Source organism: Cryptomeria japonica, chromosome 1 (assembly GCF_030272615.1).
Source record: "Cryptomeria japonica chromosome 1, Sugi_1.0, whole genome shotgun sequence".
Taxonomy (NCBI): Eukaryota; Viridiplantae; Streptophyta; class Pinopsida; order Cupressales; family Cupressaceae; genus Cryptomeria; species Cryptomeria japonica.
In genome coordinates this window covers 517,933,012-517,958,468 of record NC_081405.1, presented here as the reverse complement: position 1 = coordinate 517,958,468, position 25,457 = coordinate 517,933,012, and the positions used below count along the sequence as shown (strand labels likewise).

Here is a 25,457-nt window from a genome sequence, read left to right as displayed (position 1 = left end):
AGGTATTTCATGATGCACTTGAATATACGATGGTTGTCCATATCTGTGCTTCAGACATCTACTGTGAAATAAATCAGTAATGTGATGGCTATTTGATGAAGACTGCTCGTTCACTGTAGAAGGATATCCTTTTGGCTATCGTTAATACCCCAAAGCATAGGTTGTACGTGCTTCTGCATTAAACGCAGTATCTTCTCGTGGTCGTAATTCCCCGAAACTCATCTCGAGAATTTCATTTTCTTGCACAGCCATACCAATATCTGCGTTACGTCTTTTGTAGTTAGCACCTTCCGTTGGACAGTAGGAGATGCCCCGATGATCCCAATATCGGGTTATCAAATCTGCGGAGACGCTATAGTGTGCTTGGGTTTGTGAAGTACCCCACGTCGTCCTATTTCCTGTGATTTAATGGCGTGGTAGGGGCGTTTAGAGTATGTCGTGGTTTGAACGCTGCACTGTCATGCACCGCTAGTGTATTCCTGATGCAAGATGACTCTGCCGGAAGCAAACCAATAGATACCTTCTCAATTCTGCATACCAATAGGCCAGCCAAAAAAACTGACGAAAGGTTACTAATTGTTGGGTTGTGTAATAACATACGCAGCTTCAGACTTACTATTCCATGAATTGTTTTTAACCCCTTTTCCTCCCCTGTCATCGCGGGTGTCCATCCCTTTTATTCACGCCAGGTGGTTCAAAAAATCTTGTGTGGTTCAAAAATCCCGTAATAGTTAAAACTAGTTACGGTAAAATACTTGTAATTAAAAAAAACCCGTTGTTTAATATATGTAAATATTAATTATTTATATAAATAAATGGAAGGTTTATATAAAATAATTAATATTTCTTATACATTTCTATACATACTCTCCATCATATATTAGGGGACATGACACAATGGGAAGCAGTATAAGCTCAAAGACTCATAGCTATTTCTCACAAAATCTACTCCTAAATTCTTCTAAGAACAAGTGAAAGCACAAAGACTTACAACTTCTCTCAACAAAATATTTATTTTAATCTATATTAACCTCAACTACTTGCAGCACAAAGACTGCAAATCAGATGTGATTAAGCTCTTTAAGAAACACTTGCAAGAAAGATAAAATAGAACACAAACTCAAGTATGTAGCACAAAGACTCAAAGCTTGACAATTTCCTTCTATTCCTTTCAATTCTTGACTTCACACATGAAAGCTCAAAGACTTATTTGCTGTAAATTTGGCAGAGTTTTTGCTTTCTTTCCAAAAAGATAAAAATTACAATAGACCCCTCAAGTATTTATAGAAGAGGAGCCTTGAGAAAAAGGTGGGAGGATCCTAACTAACTTGAGAGATTCTCTCAACCACCAAGACTTATTCAATAACTAACTATGATTTCAATAACTAACTAAGACTTATTCCAACTACAGCCCTAATTGAACACAACTTGTAGTTGCTTTACATGTAATTACAAAAGTGCAAGTAATGAGTTAACTTGCATTTTACAAAAAGACTTTTACATGTAACTTGTCAAAAGAAAACCTACAACTAAAGATTACAAATGTGGAAAAATACAACTAAGTGTTGAAAAACACTTAAGCTGTAGCACGTGAAGATACGAATCCTTCAAACTTTTGGATGATCATTTGTAGTTCCTCGGGATCCGGTTCATGGGTGTTCTTGGCAGCAACCATGGTCTGCATGATAGTATCATGACCCCGGAGGAGCACAGAGCTGTTTTTATCCAGGATGGATTGGATTTCATGCAAAAAGATTTCATGTTTCATCAACATTTGAATTGAAGCAGCCGAGAATTGTTCGCTCCTCCATTCACTATGAATCCTCATCTGTAAATCAGCAAGAACCTCTTCTTCTAGAATCAGCTCTCCATCCTGACTTAATATGTTGCAAGAGGCCTTTTCACAATTAGAGACAATATCTCGGAAAACTTCACCCCGTAATCTCATTGTATCACCAATCTCCTCAATGAGGGATTTGAGAACAAGGGCCTTATTTTCCAGAAGCTCTTCAAATTCCAAGTACATGACCCTGGAAGAGATGATGACATGCTCCTGTAGAACACTCAACTGTTGTTGGGGTATGGTAGGTCAGATTGTCAAACTATCTTCAACACTTTCCATATTCTTTTTGAAAGTATCGGAAGTCTGATCCAGTTTCTCTTCAATGGTTTCCAACTTAGACATCATCTGAAAAATGTCTTTCATCATTTGTGCATATAGATCATGAAGCCGATCAACCCAGGAATCCAATGCTTGTACCTTCTGAGCAGCCCTTTCCACTCCACGAATTGATTCTTGGGAACCGGAAGAACCTATGGAGTTACTCCCTCCAGCAACAGGTTTTGTGATTTTATGAACAACTGCCATAAGTTGTCGGTTTTCCTCTTCTAGCTTGTTTTTCTTTGCTAGAAGTTCATCACACTGCTGTACCAATGAAGCTACAGAAAACTGAGCATCATGTTTAATCACCTCATGCATTTGCTTACCCAATTCTATCCTTGTAACTTTGTAATCAACAACTAACATTTCTTCAAGTGGCTTATCTGCAATGGGTTCAACAATTTCAGCTACCTTCATCTTGTTAATGTCAACAGTTACTCTGGAGATAGTCTTGGCCTTTTTAGCAACCTTGGATCTAGATTGTTTTAGTTGCTGATAATCAAAGGCATCAGGTGAAATTTCTTGCTTCTTCCTTTTTGGACTAAAAGAACTAAACCATGGAGGTAAAGCCATCAACTCTCCTTCAGTAGCAGTTGTAGGCAAAGGAGAAGCAGTTTTTGTTTGAATAACCGTGGTCATCCTGGGAGGAATATTTGTTTGGATGGCGACCACGGTTTGCTCAGTAACCAATGGGTATGAAGATTGCCTCATGAATTCTTCAAAACCAGAAGTGGAGGTACCAATTTCTGATGGCTGGATACAAGCAGGAGTATCTTCAGGAACTTCCTGCACATTCTCTTGTTGATGATCAGGAGGTGGCTCGTATGCCGAAATAGGAATGGCATTTTGAGGAGATTCATCCACAAGCAAGTCAGGAGGAGAAAGGGGCGTCTCAATGGAAACTGGGGGAATAATCTCATGAGGCGAGTCCGATGCTGGAGACTTGAGAGCATCATCAGATTGCTGCCCTTCTTCTAGATTGTCCAGATCGATCACTTGAACATGAAATTGTGACTTTTCGTTCCCACGAACTGTCGCTTCCTTAGGAGGAAGCACTACTGCCCGACTAACTCGTAATTTGATCCTTGTACCCGAAGATGATGCACCTTCCTTGTTGTCAACTTGAATTTCAGACTTACCTCCAAGAGGCCCCGTAGAATCATCTTCTTTTCCAATCTTGACTTTTATTAGTCTAACAGCATTACTTTTCAGCCAAGCGTTGGTGTTAGCCAAGATAGGCTGAAATCTCTCAAGAATGGATATGCACTCCTTGTGTGACCATTGGATTAAAGGAAGTGGAGCTTCCTCAACCCTTCGTGAAATATATTCAGGATCAAGTACGTGCCCATCATCAATCATCCCTTGTGGAATATCCACCAAGTTCAAATCAACAACTTGATCAACAGTGAGCCTGCAGTAATCCATCTTCAGAACCTCGACCTCTGTACGAAGATCTACCCAGATATCCTCAATGCGATGCACGTGCACAAAGGATTTCTTGATCTTCTCCTTCATACCCCGGTAATCAAAATCAGCTCTAGACTTAAACCTTTTGAGCTTAATTTCCTACATTTCAGTCTCCATGGCCTTGGCTTTAATGGATGTGACAAGAGAATACCGGCCAATTTTTAATGGGTTTGCTGTAGAGATTCCCATTCCAACCTTATGTCTGGCAGACTGATGAGTGTGGACAACCATGATTTGTCTTCCCAACTCCATAAGAATGATCTTATCAGTTGGGTATCTAGGAAGCACGTATGGCTGCCCACTATAGCATCTGATTCTCATATAGGTGAAGGTCGGGAACTATAGAAACAAGCATGCATACTCACTCATCCTTTCTCGTGCCTCATCTGATACCCTTTTGTTCTTCAGAGTTCTGTCAAACTGACACATGAAGTAACCGAAGAATGCATCTTGGACTCTTCTGAAATGCAATCTGTTGGGTCTCAAAGGCAACTGATCATAATATTCCCATACCGGTATAAGCGAGTGATCACCCTTGGTAGAAAGACCTGGAAAATGTCTAAGCGATGCTGCCAAGTACACCAAATATGAGTTCATGTAGAAAGTCATGGTGGAAGAGACTATTGAAAGTTGTTCACACAAAGCATCACTGATGACTTTTCCCCATGATATATGATGGGACTGCCTTATGAACATGATGAACTGGTACATCCAGGGCTCAAAAACATTAGAATGTTCAAGGCCCATTATCCTGTTGAGGAGGGTTACGATGTCTCCTATTTCCCATTTGAAGTCACAGCGGTACAACTTTGCCCACCTTGAGAAGGCGGCTCGTGGCTCATGGATCCACCTGTTGATATGTCGTTTAGAATCTTTTTCCCTTTTCACATAATACTCAGTTGCACTCTCTTTGGATATTTCCATGTAAACAGGTGTGGGAGGTATTTTGAAGACTTTCTCAATTGTGTTTGCATCAAGGCGGATTATTGCTTCGCCATCATCATTTTTAATGATTCTTGTCTCCTTGTCAAAGTGATGGGCGCAAGCGAGAACAAATTCAGGTTCTAGGGCAGCCACCAGGAAAGAAGATGCATGATGGATATGGCTGTCCAACAGTCGCTGCATATTGCTATCTTGTGGATCCTCAACCCTCTTGATAAATTCTGACATGTCTACATGCCCTATCTCTGTATCTTTGATACGATCCAAAAAAGAGGAAACTTGGGAAGGCACAACTTCATTTTGGTACTTGTCATAGTTGTACTTCATCTTTTTTGGAATTGGTGATGACGGCAAATCTGACATTGATGGACAACCTGGAATACTGTGATGAAGACTTAAAAGCGTTAAGGCAACATCATATTCAGCTGCAAATAACATTTTTCCTTCTTCAAATGGGAAAAACTTCGACTCTTGAACTTCACGACTTTGTGAGAGAAAGAGGGGAAATAAATGGAAATGGGGGAATCTTGACTTTGACCAATTTCGGATCTTGGGGAAATTTTCACAAGTATACAAGTTGGAAAGGGCATACATGCAATCGGATTTTTAAAACCCGAATGCAAGTACACTTCTAAATTTGCAAATGGAGAAATTGATAGAAAATGAGAATTAGACTTGCAGAAAATGACAAAAATGGAAAGTACGGATATGGGTGACATGAATGGATAAAAATGGGAAAATCTGGAAATGTCATTTTCATGAAAATGAGAAGAACTTTTCAACATGTAATTCGGTTCTTAAAACCCGATTTTGAAAGGAAGGGTATTTCACATCTTTTCAACTTGGAATTTTAACAAAAAATGGTTAAATTCTTTAACCATAAGGGAAGAACAAAGATTTCCAGCCAACTTGTAATTGGGATTTAAAATCCTGAATACAAGTAAAGAGAGAAAATGGGGAAGATCAATGCAATTCAAAAATTGCATATCAAGGGGGAAAATCTCTCTCACAAAACCGATTTTTGGGGCAAGAACAACATATTTACAAATTTAGAACTAGAAAGGAAAACAAAGAAAATAAGAAAATAAGAAAATGAAACAAGAAAAGAAAAGAAATCATACCTTGTTTCAAATTGAAAATGCCTCTCCAAACGATGCAACAATCTTGGAATGAAGAAGACAATCCAATAAATAAAGACAATCTGCAATGCTAAACCCTTGCCACGTTTTTACAAAAACGCCATTTGCATAAAAACATGGTGACCAATGCAAATAAAATGGCACGAAAAGTGGCCAAATCTCCCTCTAACTCCAACGCATAAGCAAGAGATGCAAAAACGACTTGGGAGATTGCTGCTTCGTGGAGTAAAGATCCCTCAAAAAGTGGATTCAAGGAATCACGTGGTAGGTTTTGAAGGAGAAAAAAACAGCAATCTAAAACCCCCAACTGGCGTGAAAGATGTCTAAAAATGCATGAGAATAGGAAGGAATCCTAAACGCCTCTACCTCCAAAAATTTCTCCACAAAAACTTGCTTAAAATCCTCAAAAAACGTTTTTCCTTGCTGATTGGGTTTTTGGGAGAGAATGACAAGTTCGAATTAGCATGAATTGGAGAAAATCGGGTTTTTGGGATGCAAAAATTGCACTTTTTCATCAATAAGGCAAAAATCGGGTTTTTAAAATGCAATTACATGTCTAAAATCCTCAAAAATGCACTTTATAGGCAAAATCGGGTTTTGGAGAGAAATGTGCAAGTTTAAAATCACTTGTAAAGGGGAAATAAAATCCCTACAACAAGTTATAATTCACTTGCACACATGTAATAGGGGTTTAAAATCTCTATTACAAGCAAAAACCATTAAAGTAGGGGTTTTAGAAAAGAATTACAAGTTTACTTGTAACTTAACCAAAAAATCCCTATTTTAACTGAAAAAGCCAAAAAGCATCAAGGGGGAAATAAAAAGCAAATTACAAGTTTTTATTTTTCAATAAAGTGCACTTGTAATTAGCCAAAAATTTCCCTACAAAGGCCAAAACAATGGAAATCATTAAAACTTGCAGTTCAAGGAAAATTCTCCACCTGCAGTCAGGGAGAAAAAACCCAAAATTGAAGGAAAGACATAGCAAACGAATCCAGAATGCGACGAAATTCGAAAAGTAGTTCGAGGATGAACTGAGGATTAAGCCAATCCAAGGATTAGTCAAAATTCTGCCTCGAGAAGCATGCCATAGAGTAAATTTTTCATTTTTTCACAAAGTTTTTTCACAAAGTTTTGCAACAAGCTGGTTTGTATTTGATTCTCGAATTGGGAAATAAAAGCAAAAGAGAAGGGTTTAGGAAACCTAAAATTAACCAGGCTGTTATGTGGGTAGACGGATTCGACATAACCAATCCTTGCTTGCCAGAATAACTCACAACCTCACAGGAACGATGCAATCTTAAAGGGGACTTGGAAGATTTTCAGACTGCATGAGCATGGCCAAGCACCCAATTCTGGCGCAGCTTAGACGAACACCTGCAATTGAACTAAGCATGATTTAAAGGCTCAGGCTAACCATATACAAGGATACACAATCAACATATCCTCAATGGTATGAGCCCGAATCCATCAGATACCTGCACACCAAAAGATCTATCTAAATTGCTGAAGGAAACCATGCAAACAAAATGAAACCAAGATGATAAACACCAAATCAAAGTCCATATATTGATTTTAGCTGCTATTACAACAATTTTTGCAGCATTTCTATGCTATTCCTAAAATCTAACTTTCTACAAAACTCTAACCTATCTTATCTGCCTAAAAATCTAACCCTTTACAAAAGAAAGACCCCTGCCTCTTATAGAATTTACAATTTAACCGGCGGCCAGGATTGATTGCATCCAAGGGTTGCAATCTTCCCTCTAGAAGTTGGTAGCTTTAACCCATACCTACTCAATTCTCAACTACCTACAACTGTTTGGCATTAATTCGGTCCTCCTGGTAGTTGAACATAATTGGTCTGTGTCCCTTTGTTTAAAAATACATTAGGTGGGGCATATAGGCAATCATGTACAATAAAGTATTTCAGTTTTTAAACTTTAAACTGAACTTATGGAATTAAATCCGGCAGTGCATCCTTCTGAGAATGCACATTCTCGTTGCATTTTGAATGTTCTTCGTCTTTGATCTTGAGGGTGGACTTCAAGTTGTCGTCCATCGACACGCTTCCCAATGCTTGGTTCCGATCTCGCGCTCCTGCATCTTCTTCTCCAGCTTCTAGTGCCTGGCTTTGATCTTGTGTTAAGTCGTCTCTTTAGCTCCTCCCGATGTCGTTTTCCTGCGAACAGTCAATTTCACCTTTAATCAATCAATTTGAAAAATTAATTAAATTAATTTGACAAATATTAAATTTTATTTAACATCTAGCTTCGTCTCGGTGGAGTTTGGGCTTGAGAAGCTCTTTGTGAAATGTATCTTTTAAATGTCTCTCTTTTTGTCATTAAACTCGAGACTCCGATACAAAATGAGCAAACCTTCTTTTACAAAAATCGGCTACTTAACTTAAAAGATGTGACTTTGTTCATAGTCACTCCAAGCCCTATGAAATTCGGCCATTTCCATTTGGATGCGATTTAGACCTTTTTCGGCTTTTTAGGATAAGATGCGCAAACTTGACGTTTTGACACTTTCGGCCTCTAAGCCGATTTTGCAAGTTTTTTCCCAATTTCGGCCTAAATGATGGTTTTGCGTGAATTGAGTTTAAGTTCAAATGCCCCTTTATGGCAATTTTGGGCTAACAAACCTAAATGTGCGATTTTGAATATTTATTGTTTCGGCCTGATCAGAGCCCTTCGGCTTGCAAATTCATTTTTGACTTATTGACTAAAAAACGCGAACCCTAACTCGGCACTTTCACCTAAAATGCGCGAGTTTTGCCTTATATTTAAACGCCTCCCTAAAATAAGAAATTCGGCCATTTTACAAGATTTGCACTCATTCAACTTGCAAAACTCGGGTTATTTGAATAAATTGGGTGATTTTCGACGAATGAAGGAGGAAAGTCGGGATGAAATCGCGCGATTCATATCTCCTTTGCCCTAGCAATGTCGGGCTTCTTGAGAGTTTTGAGCGAACGTGGATTTTGCTTCAAGTTCACGATTTCTTTGTTTATTTCGAACCTCCTTCATCCAATGATTTTTGGGCCATTGGAGGAAAATGCGCAAATTTATGCCTCTCTGTTTCGCCCTTCATCTTAGTGATTTTCGGGTTTTGAGGATTCACGCGAAGTTCCGGATTTGGTTTGAACGTCCAACCTCAGGAATGAATTTCGGGCAGATCAATTGCTTTACGTGATTTTGCCTTTGGTTTTCTTCGGGTTGCCTTCTTTCTATCATTTTCGGCTTAATAGCCGAGATGGCGAACTTGAAGCCTTTGTTCATTTTCGGCCTTGAAGGAGATTTTGTGAGCTTGGAAATTTTCGCGTTAATGAACTATTTTGTGCGATTTGAACCTTGAAATAAAATCAGCATCCTATAGTGTTTTGGGGCGATTCATGTGAAATTTGGGCCGTCATGAATTTGTGTGATTTTCCTCCTTCATCGCATCCCTTTCACTTAAGTATACAAACTTTTGTGAAAACTTCGGGCATTTGTTCTTAATTGGGCGAATTTCGAGCTCCTTGGTTGATTTGCACGAAGCCTAGGGTTTGGTTTGCTCTGCAACTTCAGGGTATTCTCGGCCTTGGCAAGGCGATTAGAAAGGCATTTTAAATTTCCTTTCGGCCCTCTCTCATTTTTCGGGTAGACTTCAAAAACGATGGGGGTCCCTTGAATCAAGGGTGAGGTGTGCATAACGCACAACACAACCATCGAGTTCAAACACTCCTTCACTATTTGGTTCCATCCACTCCTTTCCTTCATCTACACCAGTCGTTTCTTCCTCTGATTCAGACTCCGAGGAAGACACCAACTTCTCACTTACCATTTGTGTGCGGAGATCAATGACATACTTCCGCCCACCTTTCTCCATGGAGAGGGTGTTCCTCTTCCAATTGTGATTTACTTTCGCTGTCACCAACCACCCTCTCCCTAAGATGGTGTCATAGCCCTTCTTCTTAAGGGGGATTACTACAAAATCTAGTAAGAAGGGTTGTGTGCCAATGGTCACCTGTTGGGCCATCAGGGTGCCGAGCGGTTTAATACCATGCTGGTGTGCTCCCACCAGATTGAATGTGGGTGGCCATAGTGTTGGCTTTCCCATCTTCTTCCACGTTTCCTCCACCAACACGTTTACTCCGGATCCTCCATCCACGATGGTATCCGTAAGAATGGTCCCAAGGATACCCATCTCTACCACCGCGGGGTGCCGACCACTATTGCCAACCAACAGCATTGGGTCAGCCCAAGGGTTGACTAGGACTTCCAGTTGGTTTGAAGATGTGTAGGAAAATGTGTGGGCCGTGTTATGCACAGAGCTCAGGATGGCAATCCTCAGTTGTGGCATTGTTTCGAGAAGGTCCTGCACCTTTACCGGTACCTCCATTTGCAAGACTCATCGCATAATATTTTTCTCCGCCTTCATACGGGATGAGGTGCTCGCCGCCTCCGTTGTTTCTCGTCGTTCTATCATCATTCCTCGTTCAATCTCACCCTTTGCCTCCAGTGCTCTTTCTTTTTTGTACGAGGGTTTGGGTAGGTGGCCTTCTTTGCGTGTGCTCGGGTGAGTGCCAACACCTCCTTTTCCTCACCAGGTTTCTCAATATTTAATAGATTCAGTCCAGGCTTAGGGCAATTTGTATCGTCTTGGTCGTCAGGACCACACCATTTGCACAAGTTCTTAGGGGTTTCAGCCTTCTAGCAATCCCGTGCAAAATGCTCCCACTGGTTGCAGGCCCAACATTGAATCATTGGTCGTCCTTTAGCGTCATACTGCATTTGGCTCCGGTTATTGTTGCCTCTTCCTCCCCTTTGGTTACCTTTGTAACCGCCAGATGATGCTGAGGTGTTGGCTTGGGGTTGGGATGTGCCCGCCGTAGTGGATGGCGACGACTGCTCCTGGGTGAAGAGCACCTGATTCCCTTGTGTATTCATATTGTAGGGACACTCTTTGGTGGAGTGTCCCAACACTTGACAAATTTCACAGAAGGCCTTTTTAGGACAGATGCCTTTTGTATGACCTTCCTCCTTACACTCGATGCGCCACACTTCCTCATTCTTGCTCGTGCTTCCCTTCATACTTTTAAATTCTTTCATCATGTGGTGCATGTCCTTCTGGAGGGCTTGCACCTTCTTGCTGGATCCCTCATCGCTACTACTTCCATCCAAGGATTCCTCGTCACCAGAGGACTTGTCTTTCTTCTTCCTAGTCGTCTTGCCTCCACTTTCTAGGTCCATCGCGCAGTTGTAGGCATCTTCATAGGCCGTGGGTGGTACAATTTTCATTTTCTACCCGAGGGATGATTTCAGATCCTCCATGAACCACCTTCTTTAATCCATTAGCCGGCTGGTTGTCCATCTTTCCCAGCAATTCCTTCAATCGCCAGCTATATGCTCTAACTGTCTCGTGTTTTCGTTGCTTCATACTCAGGATTTCCGCGACGATTTCATTGTCATCTCGAAGGAGTCAAAACTTCGTCTCGAAGTCATTCTGTAACTCGTCCCAAGTTCCTACCTTTGTCTTATTTGTATTGGAGTACCAGTCGATGGCTACTCTGCGTAGGGTGGCGGGGAACTGCACCACCCATTCAACTTTGTCGGTTACTCCATTGGTCGACTAGATCGTCTCACATGTTCGACAATGCCGTACAGGATCTTCCTTCCCGTCTCCAGTGAATTTAGGCAACTTCTGCCTATTCGCCATTATGCTCCTTGGCTATGGCCTAGTCTGCCCTCCAAAACTCGAGCCTCCAGAAATTGGTCCTCCAGAAAGTGGTCCGCTGAGATTTGGTACTTTGGGTCCCACTAGGTTACTCTGACTACCAAGGTGTGATGAGCCTGAACCGAACAAATTGCTTCTACTACCGTGCCCTTGTGTCCTCTCGACACCTTCGGTCGCACCGGTATCTCCCACTTCTCTGTTCTCGGTCTCGGTCTCCTTTTCTCTCCTGGTCTCGTCACCTCTAAATGGCGTGTACGGCTCTACTATACTCCCGTCACCAATCTCCTCCAACATGAGGGAAAGGTCCCCCAACCGCTTCCTAGTGGTTTCTATTAACATAGAAACTTGGCCCTCACCACTCGAGCCATCATTGCCATTCCCGCTTCCTTCTTCAGCAATTTTCTTCAACCGTCTCCGACGTTTGGCTTGTTGGTCCAACCTTAGTACCCTCGCTGCTACCTTGTGCCCGTCTTCTTCTTGTCCCTTTGGCACACGGTTTTTGTCCTTATTCAGCATCACGGGCATCAATTCCTTCGTTCTGTGGGATTGAAGGTTCGTCAGAGGCTTTCGTCACGTTCTTCCTCCTCGCGTCGACTCCTCTCTTCGAATTGCTATAAGATTTGTTGCCGCCGGTTCTCACGGTATGTTTCCTCTCGGCGGTTTTGAAGGGCAAGGAAAGCTTGTACCAATAGGTAGGGCAAGTTGTTCATCAACTAGTTCACCGTGGGGCTCACTCTGAGGGAAGTCCACACAACACTCTCAGGAATGTCTTCTCATGCTGCTTCCCTTCGTACGTGGGTTTCAATGGACGCTTGCATTATGCACCTAAAGTCTACTGCCAATGCCCTTTCCCCTTCAAACAATTCTTTGGGTTCTTCTTCCTCAGGGCTGCTCCTCCCTTCATTCAGTGGTTGGCCTATTATCGTTTTGCCATGTAGTATACTCCCATCATTCCCAGGTTTAACTTGGCAACGGTGCCAGATGTTTTCCCGTTGGGCGAACAGTTTAATGCATGCAGACGAAATACATAACAAAGAACAGTAATGCCATAGATTTCAGATAAACAAAGTCATAATGTATTAAGTCACACAGTGTATATCAATTGCTAGCCAACAAAAAAGATACCATTCCCTTCATAATCGTCCTCCTGATAAGTTACATCACATGGTATATAAAGGTACCGAGGGGGGGCGAGGGACAACCGTCGCACCCGTAACTACCTACCCTCGGTTACATCACTAAACAAAGTACTTCCTAATTACTTAATTACTTATTATTCCCGTACATACAATATGCCGCCAACATTCGCCTTGTAAAATACCGATATATATTGAGGTTGGGTTAAGATAGGCAAAAGTGCTTACAAAGAGGCTCAAATTGTTTTAAAATAAAGCACCTATCATATCATTTCTGCCAAAGCTCCTGTCTTAACCGAAAAAATTCTTAAGTGCCAAATTGGGGGGTCATTTTAATTAAATTTGACCTTTTCTTTTTAAAAAAAAACGCAAAGTCAAAAGGAGGGGGGCCAGATAAAAGGATATAAAGTTCGACATTTCTTTTAAAATCAAATGGTCTTCACATCGCCTCGAAATCCCCTCGAGAATGCCTTTTTCACATTTTCCCAATATGCCTTCAATCGCCTTACTTTTCCCTTGTTGAGTTAAATATTAAATGAAAATAGAGGTATAAAGTTTGCATACTTTGCACTTTTGCCTGAAATGGCCGAACTTTCCCCTTAAAATGGCTAGATGTTAAGTTAAGCGAATGAAAAGGGGGGGTATAATGTTTCAAATGACAAAGGGGCAAAGGATAAGGTTTTGTGTTTTACGTTTCTATTTACATAGTTGGCTGATCCTTGATTTACTTGTCTGTATGAAGGGCGACAGGAGGAGGTCCAACATGCATATGAAGCTGAGATCGTAATGAAGCAGAGGTGAAGATGCAATGCATAGGATCAAAATGGTGATCACAGAGTGTTGAAGAGCATGCCATAGAGTCGAGACCAAGGTGATGCTGTTTTGAGTTCCTTAAAGGCATCAGCCTAACACTCAGAGTGCTACCCAGGAAGTATGCAGAGTCAGATTTGCACAACTAGAAATTCTAGAGAAATCAATCAGTTTGTAAAAACTGAACTGCCTTATTGTAAAATAACTACCTATGGGCCGCATTTAATGTAATTAAAATAGAAAGGGACACAAGTCAGTTATTACTGAGTCACTTGATTGGCAAAATTGATGTAAAACAATTGCCAATAGTTGAGGAAATGGTTGAGAAAGCAGCTGGGATGTTATGGAAGTTAATAGGCATGGGTTAAAGCTGCCAAACTTCTAGAAGGCAGATTGCAGCCATTAGATGATTTAAATCTTGGCCTTTGATTGAAAATTGTAAAATCTATAAAAGGTCAGTGCCTCTCTTTTGTAAAGGGTTAGAAAATTTAGATAGTTAGATTTTTAGCAGTTAGTATATTAAGAGTAGAATAGGATTGCTAGAAGAAATTGTTGTAATGACAGTTGAAACCAATATATGAACATTGAAATATGGTGTTTGTTATTTTTGTTTTCTTCTATTTGCATGGTTTCCCTTCAGCTGGTTAAGTATAGTTTAGTGATTTTAATAGTGAAATGTGGGGGGTATTTGATTTGATTTCAGGTTCATACCATTGGGGGCTTGCTGATTGTAGGTCACCATTTATGGTTAATCTGAACCTTACTATCATGCTTAGTTCAACCGTAAGTATTTGTCTTAGGCTATGCCAGAATTGGGTGCCTGAATGAGTACCTCTAGTTTGAAAATCCTTCATTTTCTTGGAGCTTGCACTATCCTTGTGAAGTTGTGAGTATATCTTTGGCGAAGTAGGGGTTGGTTTATGGAAATTTGTCTCCCCGTAGAACCAACTATTACCATCATTGTGCTTAGGAATCCTAAACCCTATCCCTTTTGCTTTTATTTCCCCAGTTTGAGAACCAAAGCATTGTCAGATGTAGGCCAGCTTGTTGTAAGCGTAAGCCCCCTTGTGTTTACTAGCAAAACACATCATCCTTGAGTTATCCTAAGCCGTCAAGATTTGACAGTTCTAACCTTGAGGTTGTGCCCTTTGATCATTCATACCAGCATTAGGGATTTCCTTATACAAGAGAGGATATGATACTTAACATTCTATTATGTGTTGACCGAAAGAGTAGAAGTATGTCTTTTTCACCATCAACACACTCCTTTACATACTTCCGCATGACCAATAATACTCTTGTGCATAGTGATATAATTCACTATAAATCTCAAAATTCACACACTCTCAAATGAGAGAGAAACTCCTTAAATATAGAAGAAAGGGTGGAAAATAACTTAAAAGGTATTAGTCACAGCTATTCAAAACAACCATTCATAAATAATAATAATCTAATAGTTATTAGATTATTAATTATTAATTGGTATATGCTTTATAATATGTGGCTTTATAAACTTATGTTACAACAACATGTAAATTTTATAAGGGTATGACTCATAGAAGTGAGACTGGGACTCGACTCGGGACTTTGGACTAGGCAAAAAAACTCGGTTTGGACTCGGCAAAGTGAAAAATCCAAGAAATTTAGAGATTTTTAAGGTTTTAAAACTTGTTTCATGCACCCTTTATTAAATAAACCTTAAATACACCATAACATGATCAAATAGAAGCTAATTTGATCACATACACAAGTATACATCGATCACATTAGTATAAACGCAAATTGTAGCTTAAAGGAACTAGCAAACATAGATATATAAATAGTGTCAAATGTAAAAATATTACAAAACTCATGGAATATGAAATCCATGACATCAAATGTTCCACACAAATGTCAAAAGTTCAAAACAACTACAAGTCAATGGCTCAGAGGAGCTTGCATCCTTCCTACAAAGGTGTCTAAGGTAGGTCATGGATGATTCAACAACCATACTCTCTGCCCGTGACTCCATTCCACCCTCACCAACATCAGTTGTGGCTGTGTTTGGATCTGGCTCTGGTCATGCTCTAACCTCCTCTGCCATGGCTACAACCTTAACCTCTCTATCTACCCAATCGATCCAATCAAAGTCCTTGTCACTAAAGACAAAATCCATAGCCTCAACGATCCACTCAGATTCTAGATCAACCTCTTCTAGTGTTATCTAGGTGGTGTCATGGTCCATAACTTGTCTTTGTCTAAGACAGAAGTTGTAATGAACAAAGAGTAGATCATTCAACCTCTCCACAGATAGTCTATTGCGCCTCTTGTAGTGTATGTGCTCAAACATACTCCAATTGCGCTCACAACTGGAAGCACTACATGGTTGGTTCAAAATACGAATGGCTATCCACTGAAGATTTGGTGTTTTAGAACCAAACATCTGCCACCATCTATTTGAGATGAGAAAAAGAAAAAAAAATCAACCTTATTTAATAATAAATTGAATAATATATGATTAAAATTATGCTCTTAAAATATATTTTTACTTGGTTGCATTTTTGTTCAATTTTCTTTGCACAACTGACGAGAGAAGACCTCGGCTTCTGCATTAGTAAAGGTCTCTAGCTTGTGGATTATAGTGCTACTATGACCAAGCAACATTCACTCTATCACCGAGTAGAGCCCACTAAGAACCTCCTCATCCGCCTTGAAATCAGGGTGGAAATGGAATGCCGGATTGAGGTAATAAGCGGCTGTATCGAGGGGCTTGTGAAGCTAGACTTGCCATCTCCTATCAATGATATCCCAAATGGGACAATACTTACTCTCATCCCCTCCATAGGCAGATCTGATGGCCTCCTTGGTCCTATCCATGCCCTCATATATGTAGCGCAATGCGGGCTTCTCCCCATTAGCAACTTGTAGGAGAACTACCAAGGGCTCAATGAATTGCAAATATTGTGAAACACTATCTAATATCAGTTAACTTAAGTGTGAAATTGTGAATGAAAATAAGCAAATAAAAGAAAAATATGAATAAAAATTAAAACATAATGTGGAATTTATAAAAAATTTACCTTCACAATCTTAGCACAAGGGGCCCAAAAGCTTGGCTCATAAAAAATGCAATCTGCCACATCAATCCCTGCAATAGTCGTAGCATAGGATGAGGAAGTCCACTCACCACCACAAACATACATCTCAAAGTTGCCTTACTCCGAATCAAGGATTGCAATGTGATGAAGTTGGTGGCAAACCTAGTGATTCCAGGACGAGCCAACTCCTTCTGCCTCATGTATTGCCTCATTAGGTAAAGGACCCATGCATGATTGTATACAAATTTGCAAATATTTTTTGCCTTCTCTACACATGTCCTGATCCATAGAATCTTTCCAATGCACTCCAACATGAGGTCAATGCAATGGGTGGCACATGGAGACCAAAATATAGATGAGTGCCTCTCCATCAAAAGTTTATCTGCAGCAACATAATTTGCTGCATTATCGGTCACCACTCGTACTACATTCTTCTCACCCACTTTATATATGACGTCTATGACCTCACATATGAAAGTGGCATTTTTGGAATGTGCAAAAGCATCAATGAACTTCAGGAACATGGTGCCACCTGAAATTTGAAAATAAAGCAAAATCAATGATCAATATCATTCAATAAATCTTAAATTAAAAATAAAATACTAATCATTAAATCAAATTCAAATTATTCAATCACTTTAGAAGAAAAAAGAAAATTTAGGAGCGTCATGTTTCTCCTATCGTTCCAACTATTGGTCATGATAGTGCAACCCTTCTTCCATACCTCGCGCTGGTCCTCTAATGTGGCTTTTACATCAGCCATTGGATCTGTCAAAATTCGGCCACTTAGCTTAGAATCAGTAGGGGATTTGAACCCCGCCCCACAAATAGTGATGGCATCAACCATGCTCTGCCAATAAGGAGATCTGTCACAAATAAATTAAATAAGATAAGTATGTCTATATCCAATAAAAATTCATTAGACAAAACAAATTGTAAACTAAGTTGCCAGATTCTTCTAGAATTTATCAAGGTAGTAGTTCGGTTTTGCATAAATTTTGGTCCTTTACAGATTCTCTGCAAATTCTTCCAGGGTCCCGAATTTTCCCTGTGGGTTCGTTGAGAAGGACCCGAGGAGAATTTTGAGGAATTTGCAGTGAATTTCAAATTCAGTGGCAGAACCCGAGCCGAATTTGGACGCTAAACACATTTTTTTCTATTTTTTAAAAGTTATTTAATTGCCTATTTTGATGAATTTTGATGATATTTGATTAGTGATGGCTTATTGTTAATGTTGACAACTTGACATTATAACTGAAACATTGATATGGTGGTGTATTTTGCTATGTTACTTTACTATTAGTCTATTACCATAGTTGACACTTGACAATGGTGTATTATGAATTTATTTGCTGCTGCATATATCTATATATTTTTTATTTATTTATTTTATATGTTTTTGTATGGACGAACCCAAAGCGAACCTGAACTCACCCTGAAAAAAAATTTGAACGAAGTTGCGAATCTGAATCTGAATCCGAATCGAGACTGACAACTTAGACACAGTAAATATTAAAAAGTAAAAACAATCAAATAAAAGCTAAAAGGAATTACCTGGCTGCAAAGAATGGAATGGTGCAATAGTACCCAAATCTCCCAATTGCACGTATAGCCGCATCGTGTACCTCCCTTTTCCAACCCATGTTATCAAGCGAAGGTTGGGCACTTGGAGTAGTGTGTGTCTCAAAAAAGGAGTCCATCCTAGATTTACGAATTCTAGGACCAATGCTTGCACTCCCACTACCACTGGCACTAGCACTAACATAAGCAATAGCACTTGCACTAGGATGATATGGAGGCATGGAAGAAGCCTCTCCAATACAACCAATGCTTGCTAACTGCTCTCATTACCTATTCATTTATTTTTGAACCTCAAATGTCTCTATTTGCACTTGGCACTCACGAATATCCTCAAGACGTGTCAGTGTGCAAGGATCAGCATCATTGCCACGTATGCCAACAATGTGATATTTCAATCTATTTATGCCTCCATGAAGATTGTTTTGCAATATTTATGTTTTGCCTCCCTTTTTTTGCCCGAGAAAATATTTAGTATGTTTCCAAGCTGGATCTCTTCTACCTAGGATTGTTCTAGGAGTAGAGTAGAAGTAGACATTGTGAAAAATATGGTTTTAAAAAATTGAAGGTTGCTGGAATAAGACACAATTACAAAAAAATGAATATTTGTGCATTGTTAAATTATAAATTAGTATAAGAAAAACAATGTAATAGTAATGTTTTGAAACAAAAAACAATATAATAGAATTTGTATTCATTTTCTTCCAAAGAAATCAGCAAACCCTACCATGTAGATTGGTTTTTTTTTTCAAAACATAAAGAAATCAGCAAACCCTACAATGTATGGATGGGTAGGAATGATATGAAAGTCTTTTGGACGGATGGAAGGTGCTCAAAGATGTGTGGCTTTGCTGATCCTCCATAAGGGATGGAGGGATATTAGGACCTAAAATGGATGGAAGGGATGAGGGGGAAGGTGTATGCTTGGATTTTGATGGAGGGATGCGAGATTTAGTAGGAATACCAACACCTTGAGAGTGAGCTATGTAACCAAGGTCATGACAATTAGGATTTCTTTTGATATTGAGGGGTTCTAAAATACCTTTCTTGTAGAGGTCGACCTCTTTGCCTTGATAATTTTTTTGCTGAATAGGATACTTGTTGCTTTGGGAGGAAGATGCGAGTCCATTTTGAAGGAGGAACTCATTTGATATGCTAGGGGTTCATGAACAACTTGCAAAGACATCTTGGGATCATGAGGGGGACTAGGAGGAATGACAAGTTCTTGAGGTGGATCAGAAGGAATGATGGGATCATTTGGTAGGATAGGATCATGTGGTAGACATGGAGATGAAGAAATCGTAGAATTTTGTAGAGGATCCAAGGACTCGCCTAGGACTCGGACGAGCTAGGGTCCGAGCCCCTAGGACTCACCCATGGTCACCCAGCTCAGGACTCGCTAAGTCCTAGCGAGTCCAGGTGAGTCTTGGAAGTTGGAACTTTGGTATGACTAATAAATTAATAATGTTCTAACAGGCTTGAATGTGTATTGTTAATTGTAAAGCTGTGGTAGGAAGTTTAGAATGTTTGGTAGCATTATGATTACCACAAGTGTTTAATTCTATACAAAGTGCAACGTGCCATTGTTGGAGTATGTGCGGCACTTGCTAGGGACTGTGGAATTGTCTTTGTGTCCCTGCGAGCATTTCGTAGGTGCTTTTGTGTACTGCAGACCAAATAAATGTTCCAATAGTTACAGCAAGCCATGAGAATGGTCTGGCATTACTATGGGTAATATTTTGGTGGATTTTCTTGGATCAAAAGTTTGAACAAGGTCAGTAGATTCTCATTGGGGTTGAAGAAAGGAGACTTATTGGAGTATGTGCAGCACCTAGGGACTATGGAATGGCCTTTATGTTCCTGCAAGCATCTTGTAGGTGTGCAGGTGTTTTTGGGTACTGTAGACCAAACAAATGTTCCCACAATTACTGCAAGCCATGAGAATGGTCTTGGCATTATTGTGGGTACCATTGTTGGTGGATTTCCCTGGATCAGGAAGTCTGACCTTGGAACAGGGTTGGTAGATTCTCATTAGGATTGAAGAAAGGAGATTAATGCTTCATGAACAACCAAACTAAGGCACCCTTTACATAGAGGTTTTCTGTCTCCATTTGGTAAAGACTTGAAATATAACATCGATGTTTGGTTTGACAAATATGTTTCATGCCTTAATAAAAATGATCGTAACAAATTAAAATTATTATTGATGACAGTGACTTATTTTTCTACCATGTTGTAATTTTGTGTCTATATTTTCTTACAATGCATTTTCCATCTAAATGATGCTCTATTGATGTTGCAGGACAACCCACTCAACCTCCACGATCCTTTGAAGAGAACGACGAGGAAGGATGGAGGCTTGATGAATCACAGTTAGAAGCTGTTGGTAATTTTCTTTTTTAAATAATGCACATCTTTTCCACAAAATCAATGGTATTCTTTATTTTTTTAATGAATGAACTAGTGCATTTGACCTTCTCAGCTTTTGAGAATATCATTGATTGGAGGAATCTATCTGTTTATAATGCACAAGTTAGGTCTGTGAGATTGAAATTCTTAGGGTTTCTTGAAAATGGCATTTCCTTTAATACTCTATTCTACTATTGTCATTTTCTCTATCCTAGTTTGTTTGGAAAAAGAATTAGCAAGTTGAAAACTGAACTCTACTCAAGGTGGATTTTCATTTTTCCTAGTTGCTACTTGTCCAAGCACTTTCTTGTTAGGCCATTCCTATTGCATTAAATCTGGAGCTTGATTTGATTGAGAGTATTGAACTGTCTTTGATTTTCTTGCTGTTTAGGTAAAAAACATTCATTGTTTTTAGTATGAGGAGTTATCATTAGTTTGGGTTTGGCTGGTTTATTTAATTTTACATAACATCATTAGGGTTTATGCTCATTAGGATTGTTCCATTGCATTTTTTTTGGTAGAGATTGATGAATCTCAAGCATAAAACTCCTTCCTTAAGAGTAAAAGAAAGTACAATATCTTTTTGCAGCTTTAATATTTTTAGAGTCCCACTATGCTTGGACTTTTCCTACTAGACAATGGGATCATTATTGGTTTTAATATCAGTTTGAAGGTCATTGACAATATCTAGATTTGAATTAATAATATACTAAGATTTACAATCTCACATTTCCTTTACTGGTTTTGCAAAATGCTGTCTTTTACTTGAATAATAATGTATGTAAGAACGAGAAATCATAGGGCTACCTCTTCGTACCCATGAAAGAAGAGCTATCATACTAATTGTGTGCCAGCATCAACATCTATAACATTTTTTTTAATTAATAAAAGCTCAGATTGAAGCTGAGTATGAACTCATCTAAGAATCTATAGGAAAAATCATGTTACAAAATCTCTTTCAAAGGCTTTGTACCTCAAGTATCAATTTTTATTGGGGAAATGTTGATGTATTTTTTATGCACGATCGAACACAGAATAAAATACCAAGGTATCTTATCCTCTCTTGAACAAAGTCTCTCAAATGCTATGCTTCGCGATCAAACTAGACAACTCCAAGGTTACGAAATGTCAGGTCTTGACGCGTGGATAAGCTCAATGGTTTGATGTGATAATGCCGGAATCACAAGGGGAATTACGTTGTACATGAATGCTTGAAATACTTGGACATTGTTGGAACGTGGGACTTGTGACGTTTTCACACATCTCCCCATTGCAAATGGGACCCCCTAATTTTAAGGTTCTCTTGGTTTTTTGGTTGTGGTTCTTTGAGTTTTTTCACAGCAATTCCTTCGGTCTCCTCAGTTTGCAAGTGTTTTGGGGTTAATTTGATCAAGTCTACAAGTCGTTTGAGTAAATTTGGCTAAGTTTGGAACTCATATGATCCATTTTAGGGTTTTGTCCTTCTGACTTAGATTAGGGTTTTGGAAAAACTGAACATTGCATTGGAATCATAGCCCTCTAAGGATCCCGCCAGTGAAATTTGAGCGAGTTCTGAGCAACTTTCTATTTTTAGAAAGTTCGTATATTTTAGGGATTTCATTGCCTCCCGGATTGTCTTTATTTCACCAAAAATTAAAACTTACTATTTTTAGAAGTTTCTATTTTTGGTAAGTTTCTATTTTTAGTAAGTGTTGTCTCATCTTGTTTTGCCCTAATCTTAACATTTTGAAATACTTACTATTATTGGTAAGTCTATTTTGGGCAGGTTCTTCACAAGCAAGAGTCCTGACATTGAAGATTGAACATTCTTGAAGATTTTTCTAAATCCGAAAAGTCAAAAAAGTAGGCAATTTGATCAAGAAATGGCTGTCTGGATTCATTCCATAAATGGAAAGGTGTGAAAATCTCCTAAGGCGTAGGAAACCACTTCAATCCCTTATTCTAGAAATGGAAAGGCATGAAAATCTCCTAAGGCACAGAAAACCACTTCAATCCCAAAATGGCATCCTAATCCATAAGTGAGCAAAAAATTGACTAAGGCTGAAAGATAACCAAGTAGATTCCTTTACCCCATTGAAATGCATATCAAAAGGAAGTGGGTGCCAGATCATGGTCATGGAGGAATTTTCCTCCATGACAAGTTTTCCTCCACCACGTGGCTTTAGCGCCCAAGCATGCAAGTGGGCACCAAAATGGGGCCATGGAGGAATTTTCCTCCATGGTGAATTTTCCAGCACAAGTTGATTTTGGCGCTCGAGGGAATATGGGCACTAGAATGGGGTGGTGGAGGAATTTTCCTCCACCCCCAAAATTCCTACACCATAGTGTTTTAGTGCCCAAAGCCAGTTGAGAGCGCTAGGTGAGGGGTGTCATGGAAAAGTCAAGCACAGTCAAAATTCCTTCATGGAGGTGAATCAACAGCCAAGTATAAGGGGAAGTGCTAAACCAAGGTGAGGAAGGAAATTCCTTAAGGCATGGAATTCCTCCACTATAAGAAATTAGCACATAGGTTGGATAAGGAATGTTGGATAAGGGTAAGGAAGGAATTTTCCTTCTAAAGAAGAATTCCTCCATAGGGTCATTCCAATGCCCAAGATTGAAGGTCGAATTCCAAGGCATGGAAATTTGAAGTTAAGGATGAAATTGAAAAGAAAATTCCCTATAGGAAAAAATTTACAAAATCCTCTTCTAGGCATAAAAATTCGCCTATATGTCAACATGATGACAAACTTGGTTAACTGAGAATTTTCTCTCTCCTAGACCCCGGAACTCAAATTTGGAAAAAAATCCTAAAAAATAGGAGATGTTGAAAATTGATGAAAAATTCTCCTCCGAGACAAGACATGGAAAAACTCGACAAAATTCTTCCTAAATAAACTTTTTCTCTCTCCAAAATCCAAGCGTACAGGTATCCTTCAAAAGTAGAAAAGATTGTTAAAATTCTTCCAAGGTAGGAAAATCTTCCAAAATGTCTTTTTGTGAGCCCGAAATGTAAAATTTTTGTGAAGGATGAGTTGGCGACATGCAAAGAGAATATTCTGTATTAATGAAGCACAACTCGGGAAATTATAAAAGTTCCTATGATGGCGGGGTCCATTTGCATGGCGAGAATCTGCTAAGTACATGGCAGCATGATGGCACATTTATTGCTAGTGGACATCTTGACTGAGTAGTGGCATACTTAATGCATGGCGGCTACCATATTCCTGAAAGTGATGGTGCATTCATCGCACATTGGGTGAATTAGGAGGTGATGGTGCATTTATTGCATAGTGGGCGATCTTTTGCATGAGGGTGCATTTATTGCATAGTGGGCACTTTTTGAATGTAATGGTTGATTAATGCTTTATGGGCGCCATTTTTAGTAGGCAGGAATTTATTGTAAGTGGGCATAATGGGCATTTAATGTTTATTCCCACATTGTTGCATCATGTGTGTGGAATCTTTTAGATCAAATCCTAATTAGGGTTTGCGTGTAATCAAGGCTCGAGGCCTATATAAAGGGGTGATCCCCTCATTTGTAAGGAGGGGGATTTGTATGAAATTGTTGCGATAAGTTTGAGATAATAACAGTGATACATTGTTTTTTGATGGTGTCCACTTAAATTATTTTTCAAAACTTGCATGGTTTCACCTTCCTCACCTAGAGTAGAAGTAGAGTGGTGCTTTGATTTCAATGGAGAATGTAATGGCGTTTGATGAATTTCCATGGTTCATACTTTTTTCATCTTGTTGATTATAAGTTGCAGTGTAAAGTTAGCCTGAACCACTAAATTTGTGTTAAGTTCGATTGTGAATAATTGTTTGGATTGTGTCGTTTAGGGTATTCAAATGCACTTTCTCTATATGAAAATTCTTCAACATCCTTGGAAGATTGCACCAATTCTTGTGGAGTAGGTTTAGGACCTTCACTGCCCTTAGGAGTAGGTTTAGATCCTTCTAACCCTTTCCCCTTTAATTTTAGTTCATTCCAGTTCAGTTCGTTCGAAGCGAGAGCATCACAAAATTGCTATATCTGATGATGAAGTTCCAACCACAACAAATAAGTGAAAGAACGATCCAAGCGTAAGTCCCCTTGGATTACCGGCATATCACATCAAGCCAACTGAGTCACATCCATTGTGAATAGGAACCTTAGAGTTAATTGTTTGAACTTACTACAATCTTAGCATACAATCGTATTTTGATCAAAAGAGAGTAAAGTGACCGTTGGAGAACTTTATTCTATGTTAGACGTCATAAAAAACACATCAACAGGACTAACTCATCTAAAAAGAAAGATCAAAAGGAAAGGGTTGAGAGTCTAATCTAATCCTAGGAATGTAAGATGTAGTGAATGACTTGGTGAGACTCTACTAGACTTTGCTTTGACATCATTGAACAACTCCACAAAGCTAGTGCAATCTTCTAAGGTAAATGTATGATGTTCAAATTATTACCATCAACATCAATACCATCAAGGCAATGCATACCAACAGACGGGTAATAATTGAAGTTAAGTTCACATAAAATTCCAGTTGACCATGCAAGGCGAACTTACAATCAGCAAGAAGCTAGTGGTATGGACTAAACGAATTTCACCATTAATCATTCACCTAATCAACATAAAAGTAAATGAGAATTGGAAACCATGCAACTTGTTGAAACAACACATTTCACCATATCTTCAATGAAAAGAGTATATTCATTTACAAGCAGTGTTTCACGGGCATTGGGGACGGGGGGACGCAGGGATGCGTTTCCGGGATGGGGGGACCAAGGGCCTAAATTTGGGGACGGCGGCGGGGGGTGGTGGTGCTCATATAGTTATACATATACATATAGTACTTGAAAAACTAGTTTTGAAAAGATGTATAACAGTATAAGAATTAGATTTCAAATGAAACTATAGGAAATACCAAGATTACTTAGATTAGTAATACTAATTGCTAAATGCTAAATAAAATTTGACAAATGAAATTGTCAAATTGGAGATTTCTCATTTCTATCATATGAATATCGAAAAAGGAAAACGAAA

The 25,457-nt window shown here is 39.3% G+C and overlaps 1 protein-coding gene across 4 annotated transcripts in view; it reads left to right on the top strand.

The window, feature by feature from the left end:
• LOC131070317 (uncharacterized) overlaps positions 1-25,457 on the top strand; it is a 182,963-nt gene that overhangs the window by 139,690 nt on the left and 17,816 nt on the right. For all 4 annotated transcript variants that reach the window (XM_058005824.2, XM_058005825.2, XM_058005826.2 and 1 more), the window contains one exon: positions 20,334-20,417. In XM_058005824.2, coding sequence (XP_057861807.1) covers positions 20,334-20,417 — 84 coding nt within the window. The remainder of the gene's footprint in view (positions 1-20,333; positions 20,418-25,457) is intronic.